The sequence below is a fragment of the Salmo trutta genome, chromosome 4, assembly GCF_901001165.1.
Source record: "Salmo trutta chromosome 4, fSalTru1.1, whole genome shotgun sequence".
Taxonomy (NCBI): Eukaryota; Metazoa; Chordata; class Actinopteri; order Salmoniformes; family Salmonidae; genus Salmo; species Salmo trutta.
The window spans coordinates 58,902,837-58,921,080 of NC_042960.1; the positions used below are offsets into that span (position 1 = coordinate 58,902,837).

Genomic DNA, 18,244 nt, shown 5'->3' on the forward strand with positions numbered 1-18,244 from the left:
CTCGCTTCAAAAGGAAGAGGAGAGACTGAGACAAGGAAAGAGAGTGATGAGGCAATGCAGAACCCAACCCTATCCTCCGGGCCCACAGTGACAGTGTATGGTGGTGTCAATCAGTAAATTTAGCCTTCTCTTCCTCTGAAGCGAGTTGTACCCATCATATTTTATGAGATGGAAATCTTATCAGTCAAGCAGGCTTCTCAGCCTCTTTAATTGCAGCAGATTAGACAGACAGGGAAAGAGGGATGAGGAGAGGAAGAGGCAAAGATGGAAACCACAAACGAGGGACAGGCAGGGAGAAAACGAGAGGGAAAAAGTAAAATAAAATATATCAACGAGAGATGGACTGATAGCAAACAAGAGGGAAAGAAAGAGGGAAGAATGGACCAAAAATAAATAAATGTGGGTGCTAAGAGGGATGGAAAGAAAGTGGAAGACTAAACAAAAGTGTGCCGCAATGAAGTGATAGACGTATTGAGAAAGAGGGAGTAGAGGTGTTTGAGAGCGCCCTCCTCTTCAGAATCCCCCCCATGCATAAGCTGTTAGCATCAGTTGATCGATTTCAAATATTTTTCACCAGACACTCGCAATAACGTTAATCACAAAATGGCCCGTAAGAGTGAAATGACCCTATCCATCTCCAGACAGACTGGAGGAGTGAGGGTAACCACATAACGGAGATTAAGTGGGACAGAAAAAGCCTTGTTTATCGAGATTATACCACTGGCACATGTAGTTCTCTCTGCCAAGTTGGAGGCGCCAGTCAGGCGAAATTGAAGAGCACAAGAGGTAAGGCCCTTCTTCTAAAGAACAGATTCCAGACAGTACAGCTGAAATAAACAACTGCTTGGCAGACAAGTGTGGCACTGGAAAACTGCAACCCCCACTGGGCTCCCGGTGGTAAGTAGAGCATGCCACAATGGAAGCTAGCCAGTGAGCCCACATCAACATTTACATACAATGGCAATGCAGTGCCCAACTCTGTCCTCCTGGCCCACAGTGACAGCGTATGGTGGTGTCAATCAGTGGCCAATCAGTAAATTGATAAAATGTGCGATGGAGAAAATAAAAAACTAGCAGGACTGTGGCCGTCAAGGACTTTAGCACTGACAAAGTTATATGTTTAGGTTCAAATACCGAGTGTTTTATACTGAATGTGTTTTTTTAGGGCCAAGGGTGAGGTCTTACCTCATAGTAGCTGCGCACAGCATTGCAGAAGGCCTCGTCCGCCACGATCTGTGTCTCCCCATTAAGGAAGGCCAGGAAGTGATCCTTCACCGCCTGCAGCTGCTGCTTATTAAGCTGAGAGCGAAAGAGAAACAATATTAAAACAAAATAAGACAAGAATAATATTATTTAATCATCTTTTTATCTAATTTTCACATCAACAAAAGATTGGATTAATTTATTTTTGTACAACTTTTTATTCTAGTCATTGTTGTCCTGGACTTTGTTCTATTCAAGCCATGAAGTACTCGGTGACAAAAGACTTCAAGTGCTTGGAATGCGTTTGAATGGAATGAAATTATTGGTTTCAGAAATCTTTTCTCTATTTTCTGCAGAATTGTGTTGCTAGACAACCAATTTAACAGAGTGCTGATGGAATGATGCCTCTACTTCACTATAACATGGCAATCAGTAGAATACACAATTTCCCAGAAACAAATCATAGCCAGCAAAGAAGCCCTAAAAAAGTGAGGCAACAATTTCAAAAACACCATCAGTCCATATCATTCTTGTTCGAAAATTCTCTAATGATTACTACTGTCTGAAAGAAATGCTTTTTGCCAACATGTTCAGTTTTAATAAGCAAGAAAAACCCCAAAAGCTTTCTCTCTCGCTCTGCCATTGCTTATGTATGAGGGACGAGCCAGTCTGTATTTGGAAAATGAAAAAAAAAATTCTCCCACTGACAGTAGCACTGCAAGCAACAAAAACATAATCAAATTCATATTGCTGTTTCTCCTGACACAATGTGGACAGCCACTTATCTCCCTCCTCCAGCCCCTGTGTGGGGAGCGTTATTGCGAGATGGGTTTTCCGCAACTTAAACAAGTGTTTAGCCTTTCAACTGTGTGGCTACTAGTGAGCTGAGGGAATGCTGATGTACCTGATGTTATTCATTGTGTTTACAACTGTTTAGCGCCTAGTCTTATCTCCGGATAAATACTTTTATTTTATTCATAATTTCTTCATTTTCAGAAGGAATGCTCTGCCAAAAATTCGGTCAGCTGAAATGATAGCACTGCTTCAAAAAAGGAAAACTTTGTGAGCAAGCAGAGTAATAGCCTCTTCATATAGGAAAATCATATGGGAAAATCAACAACCAAAAATTACACGACTGGCCTCATACCTCTGTGTGTGTGTGCGTGTGCGTGTGCGTGTGCATGTGCGTGTGCGTGTGTGTGTGTGTCAGGTGTGCGCTCTCTTGAGCGTCTACATACACATACAGTTGAAGTTGGAAGTTTACAATTCCAGTTTTTCACAATTCCTGACATTTAATACTAGTAAAAATTCCCTGTCTTGGGTCAGTTAGGATCAGCACTTTATTTTAAGAATGTGAAATGTCAGAATAATAGAAGAGAGAATGATTGTCAGCTTTTATTTCTTTAATCACATTCCCAGTGGGTCAGAAGTTTACATACACTCAATTAGTATTTGGTAGCATTGCCTTTAAATTGTTAAACTTGGGTCAAACATTTTGGGTAGCCTTCCACAAGCTTCCCACAATAAGTTGGGTGAATTTTGGCCCATTCCTCCTGACAAAGCTGGTCTAACTGAGTCAGGTTTGTAGGCCTCCTTGCTCACTCCAATACCTTGACTTTGTTGTCCTTAAGCCATTTTGCCACAACTTTGGAAGTAAGCTTGGGGTCATCGTCCATTTCGAAGACCCATTTGCGACCAAGCTTTAACTTCCTGACTGATGTCTTGAGATGTTGCGTTAATATAGCCACATAATTTTCCTTCCTCATAATGCCATCTATTTTGTGAAGTGCACCAGTCCCTCTTGCAGCAAAGAACCCCCACAACATGATGCTGCCACCCCCGTCCTTCACGGTTGGGATGATGTTCTTCAGCTTGCAAGCCTTCCCCTTTTTCCGCTAAACATAACGATGGTCTTCATGGTCAAACAGTTCTATTTTTGTTTCATCAGACCAGAGAACATTTCTCCAAATGTACGATCTTTGTCCCCATGCGCAGTTGCAAACCATAGTTTGGCTTTTTATGGCGGGTTTGGAGCAGTGGCTTCTTCCTTGCTGAGCGGCCTTTCAGGTGTCGATATAAGTCTTGTTTAACTGTGGATATAGATACTTTTGTACCCGTTTCCTCCAGCATCTTCACAAGGTCCATTGCTGTTGTTCTGAGATTGATTTGCACTTTTCGCACCAAAGTACGTTCATCTCTAAGAGACAGAAGGCGTCTCCTTCAGGAGCGGTATGACGACTGCGTGGTCCCATGGTGTTTATACTTGCGTACTATTGTTTGTGCAGATGAACGTGGTACCTTCAGGCATTTGGAAATTGCTCCCAAGGATGAACCAGACTTGGAGGTCTACAATTTTTATTTTGAGGTCTTGGCTGATTTCTTTTTATTTCCCCATGATGTCAAGCAAAGAGGCACTGAGTTTGAAGGTAGGCCTTGAAATACATCCACAGGTACACCTCCAATTGACTCAAATGATGTCAATTAGCCTATCAGAAGCTTCTAAAGCCATTACATCATTTTCTGGAATTGTCCAAGCTGTTTCGAGGCACAGTCAACTTAGTGTATGTAAACTTCTGACCCACTGGAATTGTGATACAGTGAATTATACGTGAAATAATCTGTCTGTAAACAATTGTTAGAAAAATTACTTGTGTCATGCACAAAATAGATGTCCTAACCAACTTGCCAAAACTATAGTTTGTTAACAAGACATTTGTGGAGTGGTTGAAAAACGTGTTTTAATGACTCCAACCTAAGTGTATGTAAGCTTCCGACTTCAACTGTGTGTGTGTGTGTGTGTATTTATTTATATATGCGTGTGCGTTCGTCAGCTCAATAACAGTCACACAAGCATTGCCCAGTGGTCCTTTCCGTGCTGAAAAAACTAGCTGGTGTGTGTGTGTGTGTGTGTGTGTGTGTGTGTGTGTGTGTGTGTGTGTGTGTGTGTGTGTGAGAGCGAGCGTGGGTGCATGTTTGGAAAAGTACTCTAGAAAAGTTTGAAGCAATGGAACTTGAGTCTAACACAGGGTGACCAAGCCCTGGAGCAAGGTGTGCTGACATTGACTTTAGTGGTATCTCTACCAAACAGGCTCTCTCCGCTGGGAAATAAGGGTCTGACGGAACAGATACATCATATCACGCCACAGACGTCTAAACCTGGACAGAGCATCAGACAGATAAGTACAGACATAAATTGAGCTGAAACTCAACAGGCATCATCACCTTTCAAAAGGTCTCTTCACAGTTAAAGAGCCATGATCCGTTAGGAACGCTCATGGCAAGGCTTGTCATTTATTATGGGGAGATAGATGAAGACCGTATGAACGCACTCAATGCATTACACACAGATGGTAGATATACAGGGTTGCAGATTAGATGACTAGGAGAAGGTTTAACAATGTTTGTATTAGGTGATTCAATGCAAGGGTGGGAGTGAATTATCCAGCGTTGTTTTCATCTCCACTGAGAGTGTGTGAGAAATGCATTGTGAATGGCAGGTGGGGTGGGAGGTTTGCACTAAGGTGTGTGTGAGAATGCACTCTAATTACAAAGTATTCCTCTCATCAGAACAATTAAGAGCTTGTTGGCAAAACCAGCAATTTCTTCTGAATAGCAGATCAATAGACAGTCGTGTGTGTGTGTGTGTATGTCTCAGCTCAATGCCAGCCACTGAATCATTGCCCAGTCGTCCTTTCCATGCTGAAAATACTACGTAGTGTGTCTATGTATGGACAGTGTAGAGGTCGACCGATTAAATCGTCATGGCCGATTAATTAGGGCCGATTTCAAGTTTTCATAACAATCGGTAATCAGCCTTTTTGGATGCCAATTATGGCTGATTACATCGCAATCCATGAGGAAACTGCGTGGCAGGCTGACCACGTTACACGAGTGCAGTGTCAAAAGGACCTTGTGGCTGCAAGGAACGAAGGTAAGCTGCTAGCTAGCATTAAACTGCTCTTATAAAAAACGATCAATCTTCACATAATCACTAGTTAACTACACATGATTGATGATATTACTAGGTTAACCAGCTTGTCCTGTGTTGCATATAATCAATCCGGTTCCTGTTAATTTATCATCAAATCACAGCCTACTTCAACTTCGCCAAGCGGGTGATGACTTAACAAAACACATTCGCCAAAAAAGCACAATTGCACCTAACCATAAACATCAATGCCTTTCTTAAAATCAGTAAACAGAAGTATGTTTTTTTTTACCTGCATATTTAGTTAACCTGTTTAGGATAGGGAGCAGTATTTTCACGGCCGGATAAAAAAACGTACCCGATTTAATCTGGTTATTACTCCTGCCCAGAAACTAGAATATGCATATAATTGTTTGATTTGGATAGAAAACACCCTACAGTTTATAAAACTGTTTGAATGGTGTCTGTGAGTATAACAGAACTCATATGGCAGGCCAAAACATAAGATTCTATACAGGAAGTGCCCTCTCTGACCATTTCTTGGCCTTCTATAGACTCTTTATGGAAAACAGAGGATCTCTGCTGTAACGTGACATTTTCTAAGGCTCCCATAGGCTCTCAGAAGGCGCCAGAACGGGGAATGATGACTCTACAGTCCCTGGGCGGAAAACAACAGCGCATCTGGATAGTGGTCGATCTGAGAACAATGACACGGGCGCTCGCGTGAAGACACCATTTTCTTCTTCCAGTCTTTGAAAGAAAACAACATCTCCCGGTCAGAATATTATCGCGATTTTACGAGAAAAATCGCATAAAAATTTATTTTAAACAGCGTTTGACATGCTTCGAAGTACGGTAATGGAATATTTTGACATTTTTTGTCACGAAACGCGCCGGCGCGTCACCCTTCGGAAAGTGTCTTGAACGCAAGAACAAAACGCTGCTATTTGGATATAACTATGGATTATTTGGAACCAAAACAACATTGGGTGTAAAGTATAAGCCCTGGGAGTGCATTCTGACGAAGAACAGCAAAGGTAATCCAATTTTTCTTATAGTAAATCTGAGTTTGGTGAGTGCCAAACTTGGTGGGTGTCAAAATAGCTAGCCTGTGATGGCCGGGCTATCTACTCAGAATATTGCAAAATGTGCTTTCACTGAAAAGCCATTTTAAAATCGGACACCGCGATTGCATAAAGGAGTTCTATATCTATAATTCTTAAAATAATTATGTTTTTTGTGAACGTTTTTCGTGAGTAATTTAGTAAATTCACCGGAATTTTTTCAGTGGGTATGCTAGTTCTGAACGTCACATGCTAATGTAAAAAGCTGTTTTTTGATATAAATATGAACTTGATTGAACAAAACATGCATGTATTGTATAACATAATGTCCTAGGAGTGTCATCTGATGAAGATCAAAGGTTAGTGCTGCATTTAGCTTTGGTTTTGGTGACATTATATGCTAGCTTGAAAAATGGGTGTCTGATTATTTCTGGCTGGGTACTCTCCTGACAATCTAATGTTTTGCTTTCGTTGTAAAGCCTTTTTGAAATCGGACAATGTGGTTAGATAAAGGAGAGTCTTGTCTTTAAAATGGTGTAAAATAGTCATATGTTTGAAAAATTGAAGTTTTCGGATTTTTGAGGAGTTTGTAATTCGCGCCACGCCCTATCATTGGATATTGGCGAGGCGTTCCGCTAGCGGAACATCTAGATGTAAGAGGTAAAAGGAAATTCATGTTAGCAGGCAATATTAACCTCTTATGGCTAGGGGGCAGTATTTTCACGGCTGGATAAAAAACGTACCCGATTTAATCTGATTATTAGTCCTGCCCAGAAACTAGAATATGCATATAATTATTAGCTTTGGAGAGAAAACACTCCACAGTTTCTGAAACTGTTTGAATGGTGTCTGAGTATAACAGAACTCCTATGGCAGGCAAAAACCTGAGATGCTTCTGTTCAGGAAGTACCCTGTCAGACCTTTTATTTTCTTTGTTTGACATCTCTCCCAAAAACTAAGGATCTCTGCTGTTACGTGACACTTCCCACGTCTCCAATGGAGTCTCAGAGCCCGGGAAAAACAGGAATGACGTAATTCAAAGCCCTGGCTGAAACAAAGGAGAGCAAAAGCTAAGTGGTCACTCAGTGGACTAAGCCTTACGCTCGCGACCCGCCCCGCCCCCGGCTTTTCCCTCAGTATACAGACAGGCAGATTCCCGGTCGGAATATTATCGCTTTTCTACGAGATAAATTGCATAAAAATTGGTTTTAAACAGTGGTTGACATGCTTCGAAGTACGGTAATGGAATATTTAGAAATTTTTTGTCACATTCTGCGTCATGCTCGTGGCCGAGATTTAGCGTTGGGATAGTGTCTAGAACCCACGAACAAAACGTCTTGATGGAACATAACAATGGATTATTTGGGACCAAACCTACATTTGTTATTGAAGTAGAAGTCCTGGGACTGCATTCTGACGAAGAACAAGCAAGGTAAGAACATTTTTCTTATAGGAAATGTGATTTTGGTGAAGGCTAAACTGGTTGGGTGTCTAAATAGCTAGCCCGTGATGGCTGGGCTATGTACTTAGATTATATCGAGTGCATAGAGGAGTTCTGTATCTATAATTCTTAAAATAATTGTTATGCTTTTTGTGAACGTTTATCGTGAGTAATTTAGTAAAATCACCGGAAGTGTTCGGTGGGAATGCTAGTTCTGAACGTCACATGCTAATGTAAAAAGCTGGTTTTTGATATAAATATGAACTTGATTGAACAGACATGCATGTATTGTATAACATAATGTCCTAGGTGTGTCATCTGATGAAGATCATAAAAGGTTAGTGCTGCATTTAGCTATGGTTTGGGTTTATGTGACATGATATGCTAGCTTGAAAAATGGGTGTCTGATTATTTCTGGCTGGGTACTCTGCTGACATAATCTAATGTTTTGCTTTCGTTGTAAAGCCTTTTTGAAATCGGACAGTGTGGTTAGATAAAGGAGAGTCTTGTCTTTAAATAGCTGTAAAATAGTCATATGTTTGAAAAATGGAAGTTTTCGGATTTTAGAGGAGTTTGTATTTCGCGCCCCGCCCATCATTGGATATTGGAGCAGACGTTCCGCTAGCGGAACGTGTAGATGTAAGAGGTTAACTAGGAAAATTGTGTCACTTCTCTTGCGGTCAGTGCAAGCAGAGGCAGGGTATATGCAACAGAGCAAAGCACAGAGAGATCCTTGATAAAAACCTGCTCCAGAGCACTCAGGACCTCAGATTGGGGGCAAAGGTTCACCTTCCAACAGGACAACGACTTCAAGCACACAGCCAAGACAAGGAGTGGCTTTGGAACAAGTCTCTAAATGTCCTTGAGTGGCCCAACCAGAGCCCGGACTTGAACCCGATCGAACATCTCTGGAGAGACCTGAAAATAGCTGTGCAGCGACACTCCCCATCCAATCTGACAGAGCTTGAGAGCATCTGCAGAGAAGAATAGGAGAAACTCCCCAAATACAGGTGTGCCAAGCTTGTAGCGTCATACCCAAGAAGACTCGAGGCTGTGATCGCTGCCAAAGGTGCTTCAACAAAGTTTAAGTTTCCTCACCTTCATTTAGCCAGGTAGGCAAGTTGAGAACAAGTTCTCATTTACAATTGCAAGCTGGCCAAGATAAAGCAAAGCAGTTTGACACATACAACAACACAGAGTTACACATGGAGTAATACAAACCTACAGTCAATAATAGAGTAGAAAAATAAGTCTATATACAAAGTGAGCAAATGAGGTGAGATAAGGCAAAAAAAGGCAATGGTGGCGAAGTAAATACAATATAGCAAGTAAAACACTGGAATGGTAGATTTGCAGTGGAAGAAAGTGCAAAGTAGAAATAGAAATAAATGGGGTGCAAAGGAGCAAAATATATAAATAAACACAGTAGGGGAAGCGGTAGTTGTTTGGGCTAAATTATAGATGGGCTATGTACAGGTGCAGTAATCTGTGAGCTGTTCTGACAGCTGGTGCTTAAAGATGGTGAGGGAGATAAGTGTTTCCAGTTTTAGATATTTTTGTAGTTCGTTCCAGTCATTGGCAGCAAAGAACTGGAAGGAGAGGCGGCCGAAGGAGGAATTGGCTTTGGGGGTGACCAGAGAGATATACCTGCTGGAGCGCGGGCTACAGGTGGGTGCTGCTATGGTGACCAGCGAGCTGAGATAAGGGGGAACTTTACCTAGCAGGGTCTTGTAGATGACCTGGAGCCAGTGGGTTTGGCGATGAGTATGAAGCGAGGGCCAGCCAACGAGAGCGTACAGGTCGCAGTGGTGGGTAGTATATGGGGCTTTGGTGACAAAACGGATGGCATTGTGATAGACTGCATCCAATTTGTTGAGTATGGTATTGGAGGCTATTTTGTAAATCATGTCGCCGAAGTCGAGGATCGGTAGGATGGTCAGTTTTACGAGGGTATGTTTGGCAGCATGAGTGAAAGATGCTTTGTTGCGAAATAGGAAGCCAATTCTAGATTTAACTTTGGATTGGAGTTGTTTGATGTGAGTCTGGAAGGAGAGTTTACAATCTAACCAGACACCTAGGTATTTGTAGTTGTCCACATATTGTAAGTCAGAAACGTCCAGAGTAGTGATGCTGGACAGGCGGGCAGGTGCAGGCAGCGATCGGTTGAAGAGCATGCATTTAGTTTTACTTGTATTTAAGAGCAGTTTGAGGCCACGGAAGGAGAGTTGTATGGCATTGAAGCTCATCTGGAGGGTAGATAACACAGTGTCCAAAGAAGGGCCAGAAGTATACAGAATGGTGTCGTCTGCGTAGAGGTGGATCAGAGACTCACCAGCAGCAAGAGCGACATCATTGATGTATACAGAGAAGAGAGTTGGCCCACGAATTGAACCCTGTGGCACCCCCATAGAGACTGCCAGAGGCCTGGACAACAGGCCCTCCGATTTGACACTCTGAACTCCATCAGAGAAGTAGTTGGTGAACCAGGCGAGGCAATCATTTGAGAAACCAAGGCTATTCAGTCTGCCGATGAGGATGTGGTGATTGACAGAGTCGAAAGCCTTGGCCAGGTCAATGAATACGGCTGCACAGTATTGTTTCTTATCGATGGCAGTTAAGATATCGTTTAGGACCTTGAGCGTGGCTGAGGTGCACCCATGATCAGCTCTGAAACCAGATTGCATAGCGGAGAAGGTGCGGTGGGATTCGAAATGGTCGGTAATCTGTTTGTTGACTTGGCTTTCGAAGACTTTAGAAAGGCAGGGTAGGATAGATATAGGTCTGTAGCAGTTTGGGTCAAGAGCGTCCCCCCGTTTGAAGAGGGGGATGATCGCAGCTGCTTTCCAATCTTTGGGAATCTCAGATGACACGAAAGAGGTTGAACAGGCTTGTAATGGGGTTGCAACAATTCGGCAGATCATTTTAGAAAGAAAGGGTCCAGATTGTCTAGCCCGGCTGATTTGTAGGGGTCCAGATTTTGCAGCTCTTTCAGAACATCAGCTGACTGGATTTGTGTTAGGATAATTTGTATGTGTTAGAATAATGACTTAACTGTTCCACTCTATTATAGAATAGGGAGATAGGTTTAGGAATAATGGGATGATAAAATTAGGATATGAGGAGATCGGTTAGGATTGTAAAACCTTGAAGTTATATTCCTTAGTAGGGATGTAAACTGAGTGAAGTTGGTTGTATAGGTTTCAAACCAAGAGGGTCATAAAGGGGGAGGGGAGGTGAAAGCCTTGAAGAATGTGGCAAGATTTTATGGTTCTTTGTGGTGAGTGGAAAAGTACTGGTTGTTGGAGAAGGGAGTGGTCTAAAGATAAGAATGTCTTTGAATTATAAAAGACTGAGTCTTAATTTTTGACTTTAGAACGTTCTCTGAATAAACTGTACAGACCTTTTGCAGAAAGCTGAGTCCTTGAAATTCTCAATTGTAGTGGATTTATCGGTGGTGACAGAGTTTCCTATCCTCAGTGCAGTGGGCAGCTGGGAGGAGGTGCTCTTATTCTCTAAGGACTTTACAGTGTTCCATAACTTTTTTGAGTTTGTGTTGCAAGAAGTAAATTTCTGCTTGAAAAAGCTAGCCTTGGCTTTTCTAACTGCCTGTGTATATTGGTTTCTAACTTCTCTGAAAAGTTGCATATCAAGGGGCTATTCGATGCTAATGCAGAAAGCCACAGGATGTTTTTGTGTTGGTTAAGGGCAGTCAGGTCTGGAGAGAACCAAGGGCTATATCTGTTCCTGGTTCTACATTTCTAGAATGGGGCATGCTTATTTAAGATGGTGAGGAAGGCATTTAAAAAAAAATAACCAGGCATCCTCTACTGAAGGGATGAGGTCGATATCCTTCTAGGATACCCGGCCAGGTCGATTAGAAAGGCCTGCTTTCTGAAGTGTTTCAGGGAGCGTTTGACAGTGATGAGTGGAGGTCATTTGACTGCTGACCCATTACGGATGCAGGCAATGAGGCAGTGATCACTGAGATCTTGGTTGAAAACAGCAGAGGTGTATTTAGAGGGCAAGTTGGTTAGGATGATATCTATGAGGGTGCCTGGGTCTATGGCTTTGGGGTGGTACCTGGTAGGTTCATTGATCATTTGTGTGAGATTGAGGGCATCAAGCTTAGATTGTAGAGTGGCTGCACGAGCTCTGAAGATAGATGGGGGGCAATCAGTTCACATATGGTGTCCAGAGCACAGCTGGGGGCAGAGGGTGGTCTATAGCAGGCGGCAACAGTGAGAGACTTGTTTTTAGAGAGGTGGATTTTAAAAGTAGAAGTTCAAATTGTTTGGGTACAGACCTGGATAGTAGGACAGAACTCTGCAGGCTATCTCTGCAGTAGATTGCAACACCGCCCCCTTTGGCCGTTCTATCTTGTCTGAAAATGTTGTAGTTAGGGATGGAGATTTCAGAGTTTTTGGTGGTCTTCCTAAGCCAGGATTCAGACACGGCTAGGACATCCGGGTTGGCAGAGTGTGCTAAAGCAGTGAATAAAATAAACTTAGGGAGGAGGCTTCTAATGTTAACATGCATGAAACCAAGGCCTTTACGGTTACAGAAGTCATCAAAAGAGAGCGCGTGGGGAATAGGAGTGGAGCTAGGCACTGGAGGGCCTGGATTCACCTCTACATCACCAGAGGAACAGAGGAGAAGTAGGATAAGAGTACGGCTAAAAGCTATGAGAATTGGTCGTCTAGGACGTCCGGAACAGAGAGTAAAAGGAGCAGGTTTCTGGGGGCGATAAAATAGCTTCAAGGTATAATGTACAGACAAAGGTATGGTAGGATGTGAATACAGTGGAGGTAAACCTAGGCATTGAGTGATGATGAGAGAGTCTCTAAAAACATAATTGAAACCAGGTGATGTCATCACATGTGTGGGTGGTGGAACTGAGAGGTTGGATAAGGTATAATGAGCAGGGCTAGAGGCTCTACACAGTGAAATAAGCCAATAAACACTAACCAGAACAGCAATGGACAAGGCATATTGACATTAAGGTGAGGCATGCTTAGGCAGGTGATCAAAAGGGTTCAGTGAGTAGTGAGGTCGGTTGCGGTCACGGCGATTCAGACAGCTAGCCGGGCCATGGGTAGCAAGTTGGCAGAAGATGGTCTGTACTGAGTAAAGGGTCTAAATACCTATTTAAAATGTGATATTTCAGTTGTTTTGTTTTTATTTCCAAAAATGTCTACAAACCTGTTTCTGCTTTGTCATTATGGGGTATTGTGTGTAGATTGATGAGGGGAAAAAAAAACTATTGAATCCATTTTAGAATAAGGCTGTAACGTAACAAAAATGTGGAAAAAGTCAAGGGGTCTGAATACTTTCCGAATGCACTGTATGTGTGTCAGTCTGTGTGTGTGCGTGGGTGGGTGGCAAAGTGAGACTAATCTCCTGGGCATTAAGGCTCTATCAACCTGTTTTGCCATGGATGCATACTGAAATTACATACCTGCCGGAGCCATGTTTCAATTGCCTGACCACTCAAACTGAATTATTCTGTTGCTCTATCATTCGCTACATGACCAAAGGTATGTGGACACCTGCTCGAACATCTCATTCCAAAATCATGGGCATTAATATGGAGTTGGTTCCCCCTTTGCTGCTATAACAGCCTCCACTCTTCTGGGATGGCTTTCCACTAAATGTTGGAACATTTCTGCAGGGACTTGCTTCCATTTAAGCCACAAGAGCAATAGAGTTGGGCGATTAAGCCTGGCTCACAGTCGGTGTTCTAATTCATCCCAAAGATGTTCGAGGAGGTTGAGGTCAGGGCTCTATGCAGGCCAGTCAAGTTCTTCCACACCAATCGTGACAAATAATTTCTGTATGGACCTTGCTTTGTGCACAGGGGCATTGTCATGCTGAAACAGGAAAGGGCCTTCCTGAAACTGTTTCCACAAAGTTGGAAGCACAGAATCGTCTACAATGTCATTGTATGCTGTAGCATTAATATTTCCCTCCACTGGAACTAAGGGTCCTAGCCCGAACCATGAAAAAGAGCCCCAGATCATTATTCCTCCTCCACCAAACATGGCACTATGCATTCGGGCAGGTAGCTTTCTCCCGGCATCCGCCAAACCCAGATTTGCCCGTCGGACAGCCAGATGGTGAAACATGATTAATCACTCCAGAGAACGCATTTCCACTGCTCAGAATCCAATGGAGACAAGCTTTTCACCACTCCAGCCAACACTTGGCATTGCGCATGGTAATCTTAGGCTTGAGTGTGGCTGCTCAGTCATGAAAACCCATTTCATGAAGCTCCCGACGAACAGTTCTTGTGCTGACGTCGCTTCCAGAGGAAGTTTGGAACTTGATAGTGAGTGTTAAAAACCGAGTGCTGAAAATACGCGTTTCAGCATTCGGGAGTCCCGTTCTGTGAGAGTGTGTTGCCTACCACTTCGCGGCTGAGCCGTTGTTGCTCCTAGACGCTTCCACTTCAAAAACAGCACTTACAGTTGACCGGGGCAGCTCTAGCAGGGCAGAAATTTCACAAACTGACTTGTTGGAAAGGGGCATCCTATGACGGTGCCACGTTGAAAGTCACTGAGCTCTTCAGGAAGGCCATTCTACTGCCAATGTTTGTGTACGGAGATTGCACGGCTGTGTGCTTGGTTTTATACACCTGTCAGCAATGGGTGTGACTGAAATAGCCAAATCCACTAATTTGAAGGGGTGGCCACATGACATACTTTTGTGAAAATATAGTGTAATATGAGACCGCAATATTTGAAGTCGTTTGTGGTGACGTCAAAATAAAAAAAAGTATCCAATTGCTGATTTAATCTCTAACCAATGAGTATCAAAGCCATTTTCAAAACGCCGCTTTACCCACGTTTGTTCTGGCTCTGGCCTAACCCATCGGTTTCTGGGACCAATGACACGGTCTAGAACGGATTACCATTCTAGAAATTATCGGGGAGGTATTCAGCTCCAGACTCGGTGCGAGAAGAAATCAACATCTGTGGGCGTGGTAGCGTTTGGCCAGAGCAAGGAGTTTGGATAGCCAGGCAAATGTTGCAGAAACAGATAACCTTTCACCGTGTTACCTTGGGCACACATTTAAACACTATTAGCAGAGTTCTCTGTCTCCAAGCCCCAGTTGCCAGATTCAGACATAACACCACTGCTGGTATTCTGGGTTTTATGCTTCTTTTCATAAACAGCGTGACGTAGGCTGTAGAGTAGTGTCATCTACCGCTGCACGCTCCTTCTGAGAGCCATTAGGAGAGGCAATAGTGCGCTCATGCGTGATATCAGAGGATGCCACAAGCGGTCTCCACAAGGAAGAGGGCTCAGTGCCATCCCTCTTTCCCTTCTCTCACTAACCACATTTCCATCCAGTAAAGTCACACCATATAAAAAAAAACAAGACAGATGTGATAGAAACAGAAGGTGTCAGTATAATTTTATAAACGCAGACAGATCATTTGTTCGTTTGACATGGCGGGACATTTGTGTCTGTAAAATTAATTAGGCTAGAAATGGCTGTGAAAACACCCTTATGCGACATATTGATATAATAACCATCATATCAGAGTAAACTTGGAGTCACGCGATGATATGGGGTGTGGTCCTCCCACGATGACTCGGGAAACCATGCGGTTTATTAGGCTATAGATGAAATAAGTTATGATGAACTTCACAGGGTGGTGAAAGTGCACGGTGATGAGCTTCATGCTCCTTTCCAATAAATATTGAGTGTCTTATTCTGGTGGAATGATGATCGATGCTTGACTGACGTTGCCAAATAAAAATATCCATAATCATCTCATCATGTAGACTAGCCTACCCGCTGTATCTGCAAGCTATTGTTGGCTAGAACACATTTGGAGTAGGCACATTTGCTATTTAACGCAACAGTTGTGACAAAACTATCGGTAGAGTAAAAAATGTGATGGAAACATCCGCAACAAGTCTGTTTGGTCGAAACAGATCTCTGGTGGGAAAATGCACATTTTCATTATGTGGATTTTAGAATATTTGCATGAAGATCTGTCGCCAATTGAATGGAAACCTAACTACAGCCTTGCTCCATCTCAGTCTGTTGTACATTTCAATGTATGTTTTCACATATCCATCTATTTCTCATCCTTTACACACCTCATCTCCCCCTCTCTACCATCCCTCCCCTCCTCCTTCTCCCCTTTACCATCTCTCCCCTCCTTCTCCCCTCTACCATCTCTCCCCCCTCTATCTTACAGATGTAGGATCTTCATTTGTTGCTGAGAATTTTCCTGCAGGATTATTTTCATACTGTAGCAAACTGGCACAAATTAAGATCCTACATACCTTAGCTCACCCGCTCTACCTTAGCTCACCCGCTCTGACTTGTCTAGTGCAACGAAGCCGTTTTCCATTTCTCTCAAATCCCCCATTCTGCAAATCCCCTACAAACCAGTAACCTTTACCTCTGCACTCATGTCTCTCACGCCTCTCCATTTCACCATCACTCAAACCCTCCCTATCCTGCTCCATCACATTTTTACATTTACATTTTAGTCATTTAGCAGACGCTTTTTTTTGTACTGGCCCCCCGTGGGAATCTAACCCACAACCCTGGCGTTGCAAACACCATGCTCTACCAACTGAGCCACATTCTCTCCATTTTCTCAAGAGGGGACAGCGGAAGAAATGTACAGTGCATTTGGAAAGCATTCAGACTTCTTGACTTTTTCCACATTTTGTAATATTATAGCCGTATTCTAAAATGTATTAAAATTGTGTTTCCCCCCTCAATCTACACACAACACCCTATTACAAAGCAAAAAGAACTGTTTCCAATGTATTAACAAATAAAAACAGAATAACCTTATTTACATAAGTATTCAGACCCTTTGCTATGAGAATTGAAATTAAGCTCAGGTGCATCCGTTTCCTTTTACAACTTGATTGGAGTCCACTTGATTGGACATGATTTGTAAAGGCACACATATGTCTATATAAGGTGGGAGAAACTTCCAAAAGGACAACCATCTCTGCAGCACTCCACCAAATCAGGCTTTTAAGTTGACCAGACGGAAGCCACTCCTCAGTAAAAAGGCACGACGGTCCACTTGGAGTTTTCCAAAAGACATCTCAGAAGACGAGAAACAAGATTCTCGTTTGATTAAACCAAATTTGAACTCTTTGTCCTGAATGCCAAGCGTCATGTCTGGAGGAAACCTGGCACCATCCCTTAGGTGAAGCATGGTGGTGGCCATCTAAGCTTGTAGCGTCATACCCAAGAAGACTCGAGGCTGTAAATTGCTGCCAAAGTTGCTTCAACAAAGTACTGAGTAAAAGGTCTGAATACTTACGTAAATGTGATATTTCAGTTCTTTTTTTAATAAATTTGCAAAAATTTATAAAAACCTGTTTTTGCTTTGTCATTATGGGGTATAGTGTGTGGATTGATGAGGGGGGAAAATTACGTAATCCATTTTAGAATAAGGCTGTAATGTAACAAAATGATGAAAAAAAGAGAGGTTTTAATACTTTCCAAATGCACTGTATAGATATGGTACTAGATATAGATAGGTTTATGTAAAGGAGGAGGATTAAGCGTTGTTGATATGCAGTAAGGATCTGTTCTGGGACAAACCTGCTTGTATCAGACAAAGCAGACAAATGCAGGAAAACGCTACCTCCCATGGAAAACAATCTCTACTCTGCACTACCTTCAGTCCGTGCCAACACACACACACTTGCCCATCTGTAGTATGAAAAGGTATTCAGGTCGTTTAGTGTTTGCCAAATGCCGGTGTGCACTCTGCCCTCCCTTCTTCTGTTTCCTCTCTCCACTTCCTCTTCATTAGTCTCCCAGAGCACAGCAGGGCATGGTGGGTGGACCTGCTCCGCTACAGTCAGGACTAATTGAGTAATTGTGTGTTGCCTGCTCTGCATCTGTCAGAGCTATTGAAATAATTTAAGAGGAGCAGGTGACTGTTCTATTGTGATCTGAGACACACCCTCGGGTGAGAGCAGATGCAACCATGACTAAGTGTGCGCGCACACACACAGCTATTTATGGAAATTGCGAGGACCAGAGGTGACAGTTTCCCTCTATCCTAGTGGAAGACAGTGATATACTAACACTGTCTAACACACACCCAAGAAATGCCGCAACGGGTTACATTTTAGTGTGAACACTGTTTCTTCATGGAACTCCGTGTCAGAGAAGTCTTTCTTCCATTGCGCTTGTAAACACATTGGCTGGGGAAACGTGTTTAAGCCTGAAGGCTAAACACAGCCTTATAGCCATGTAGCCTTTTTAGTGATACAGTATGTCATAAACCCTCAAAGTTCCATAATGGAGTGAAAATGGCAGCCATCTTGGTCAGGGGGAATTTCAAAACCAGGAATGAATGGCAGTAGAGGCATAGGTGATGCATTTCCTGCTTTTACTTATGCAGGAAAATAAAAGTAAGGCATGTGATGTAATGAAATTGTAGTCAACATAAAATATTGTCATAATTATAAATACAGTTTATACAGGTTTTATAGCAATTTTCTGTGTAAACAGACCATAAAATGTCTCTATTAGCTCTGAGTGCTATTATATGATATTACTAATTTTTGCATTTACAACTTGTCTATCAACTGATTTGAGCCAGTGTATGG

The 18,244-nt window shown here is 42.7% G+C and overlaps 1 protein-coding gene across 7 annotated transcripts in view; it reads right to left on the reverse strand.

Annotated features, from left to right (window-relative positions):
- cadps2 (Ca++-dependent secretion activator 2) overlaps positions 1–18,244 on the reverse strand; it is a 237,066-nt gene that overhangs the window by 181,490 nt on the left and 37,332 nt on the right. For all 7 annotated transcript variants that reach the window (XM_029751538.1, XM_029751535.1, XM_029751531.1 and 4 more), the window contains exon 2: positions 1,186–1,299. In XM_029751538.1, the coding sequence (XP_029607398.1) occupies positions 1,186–1,299 (114 nt within the window). The remainder of the gene's footprint in view (positions 1–1,185; positions 1,300–18,244) is intronic.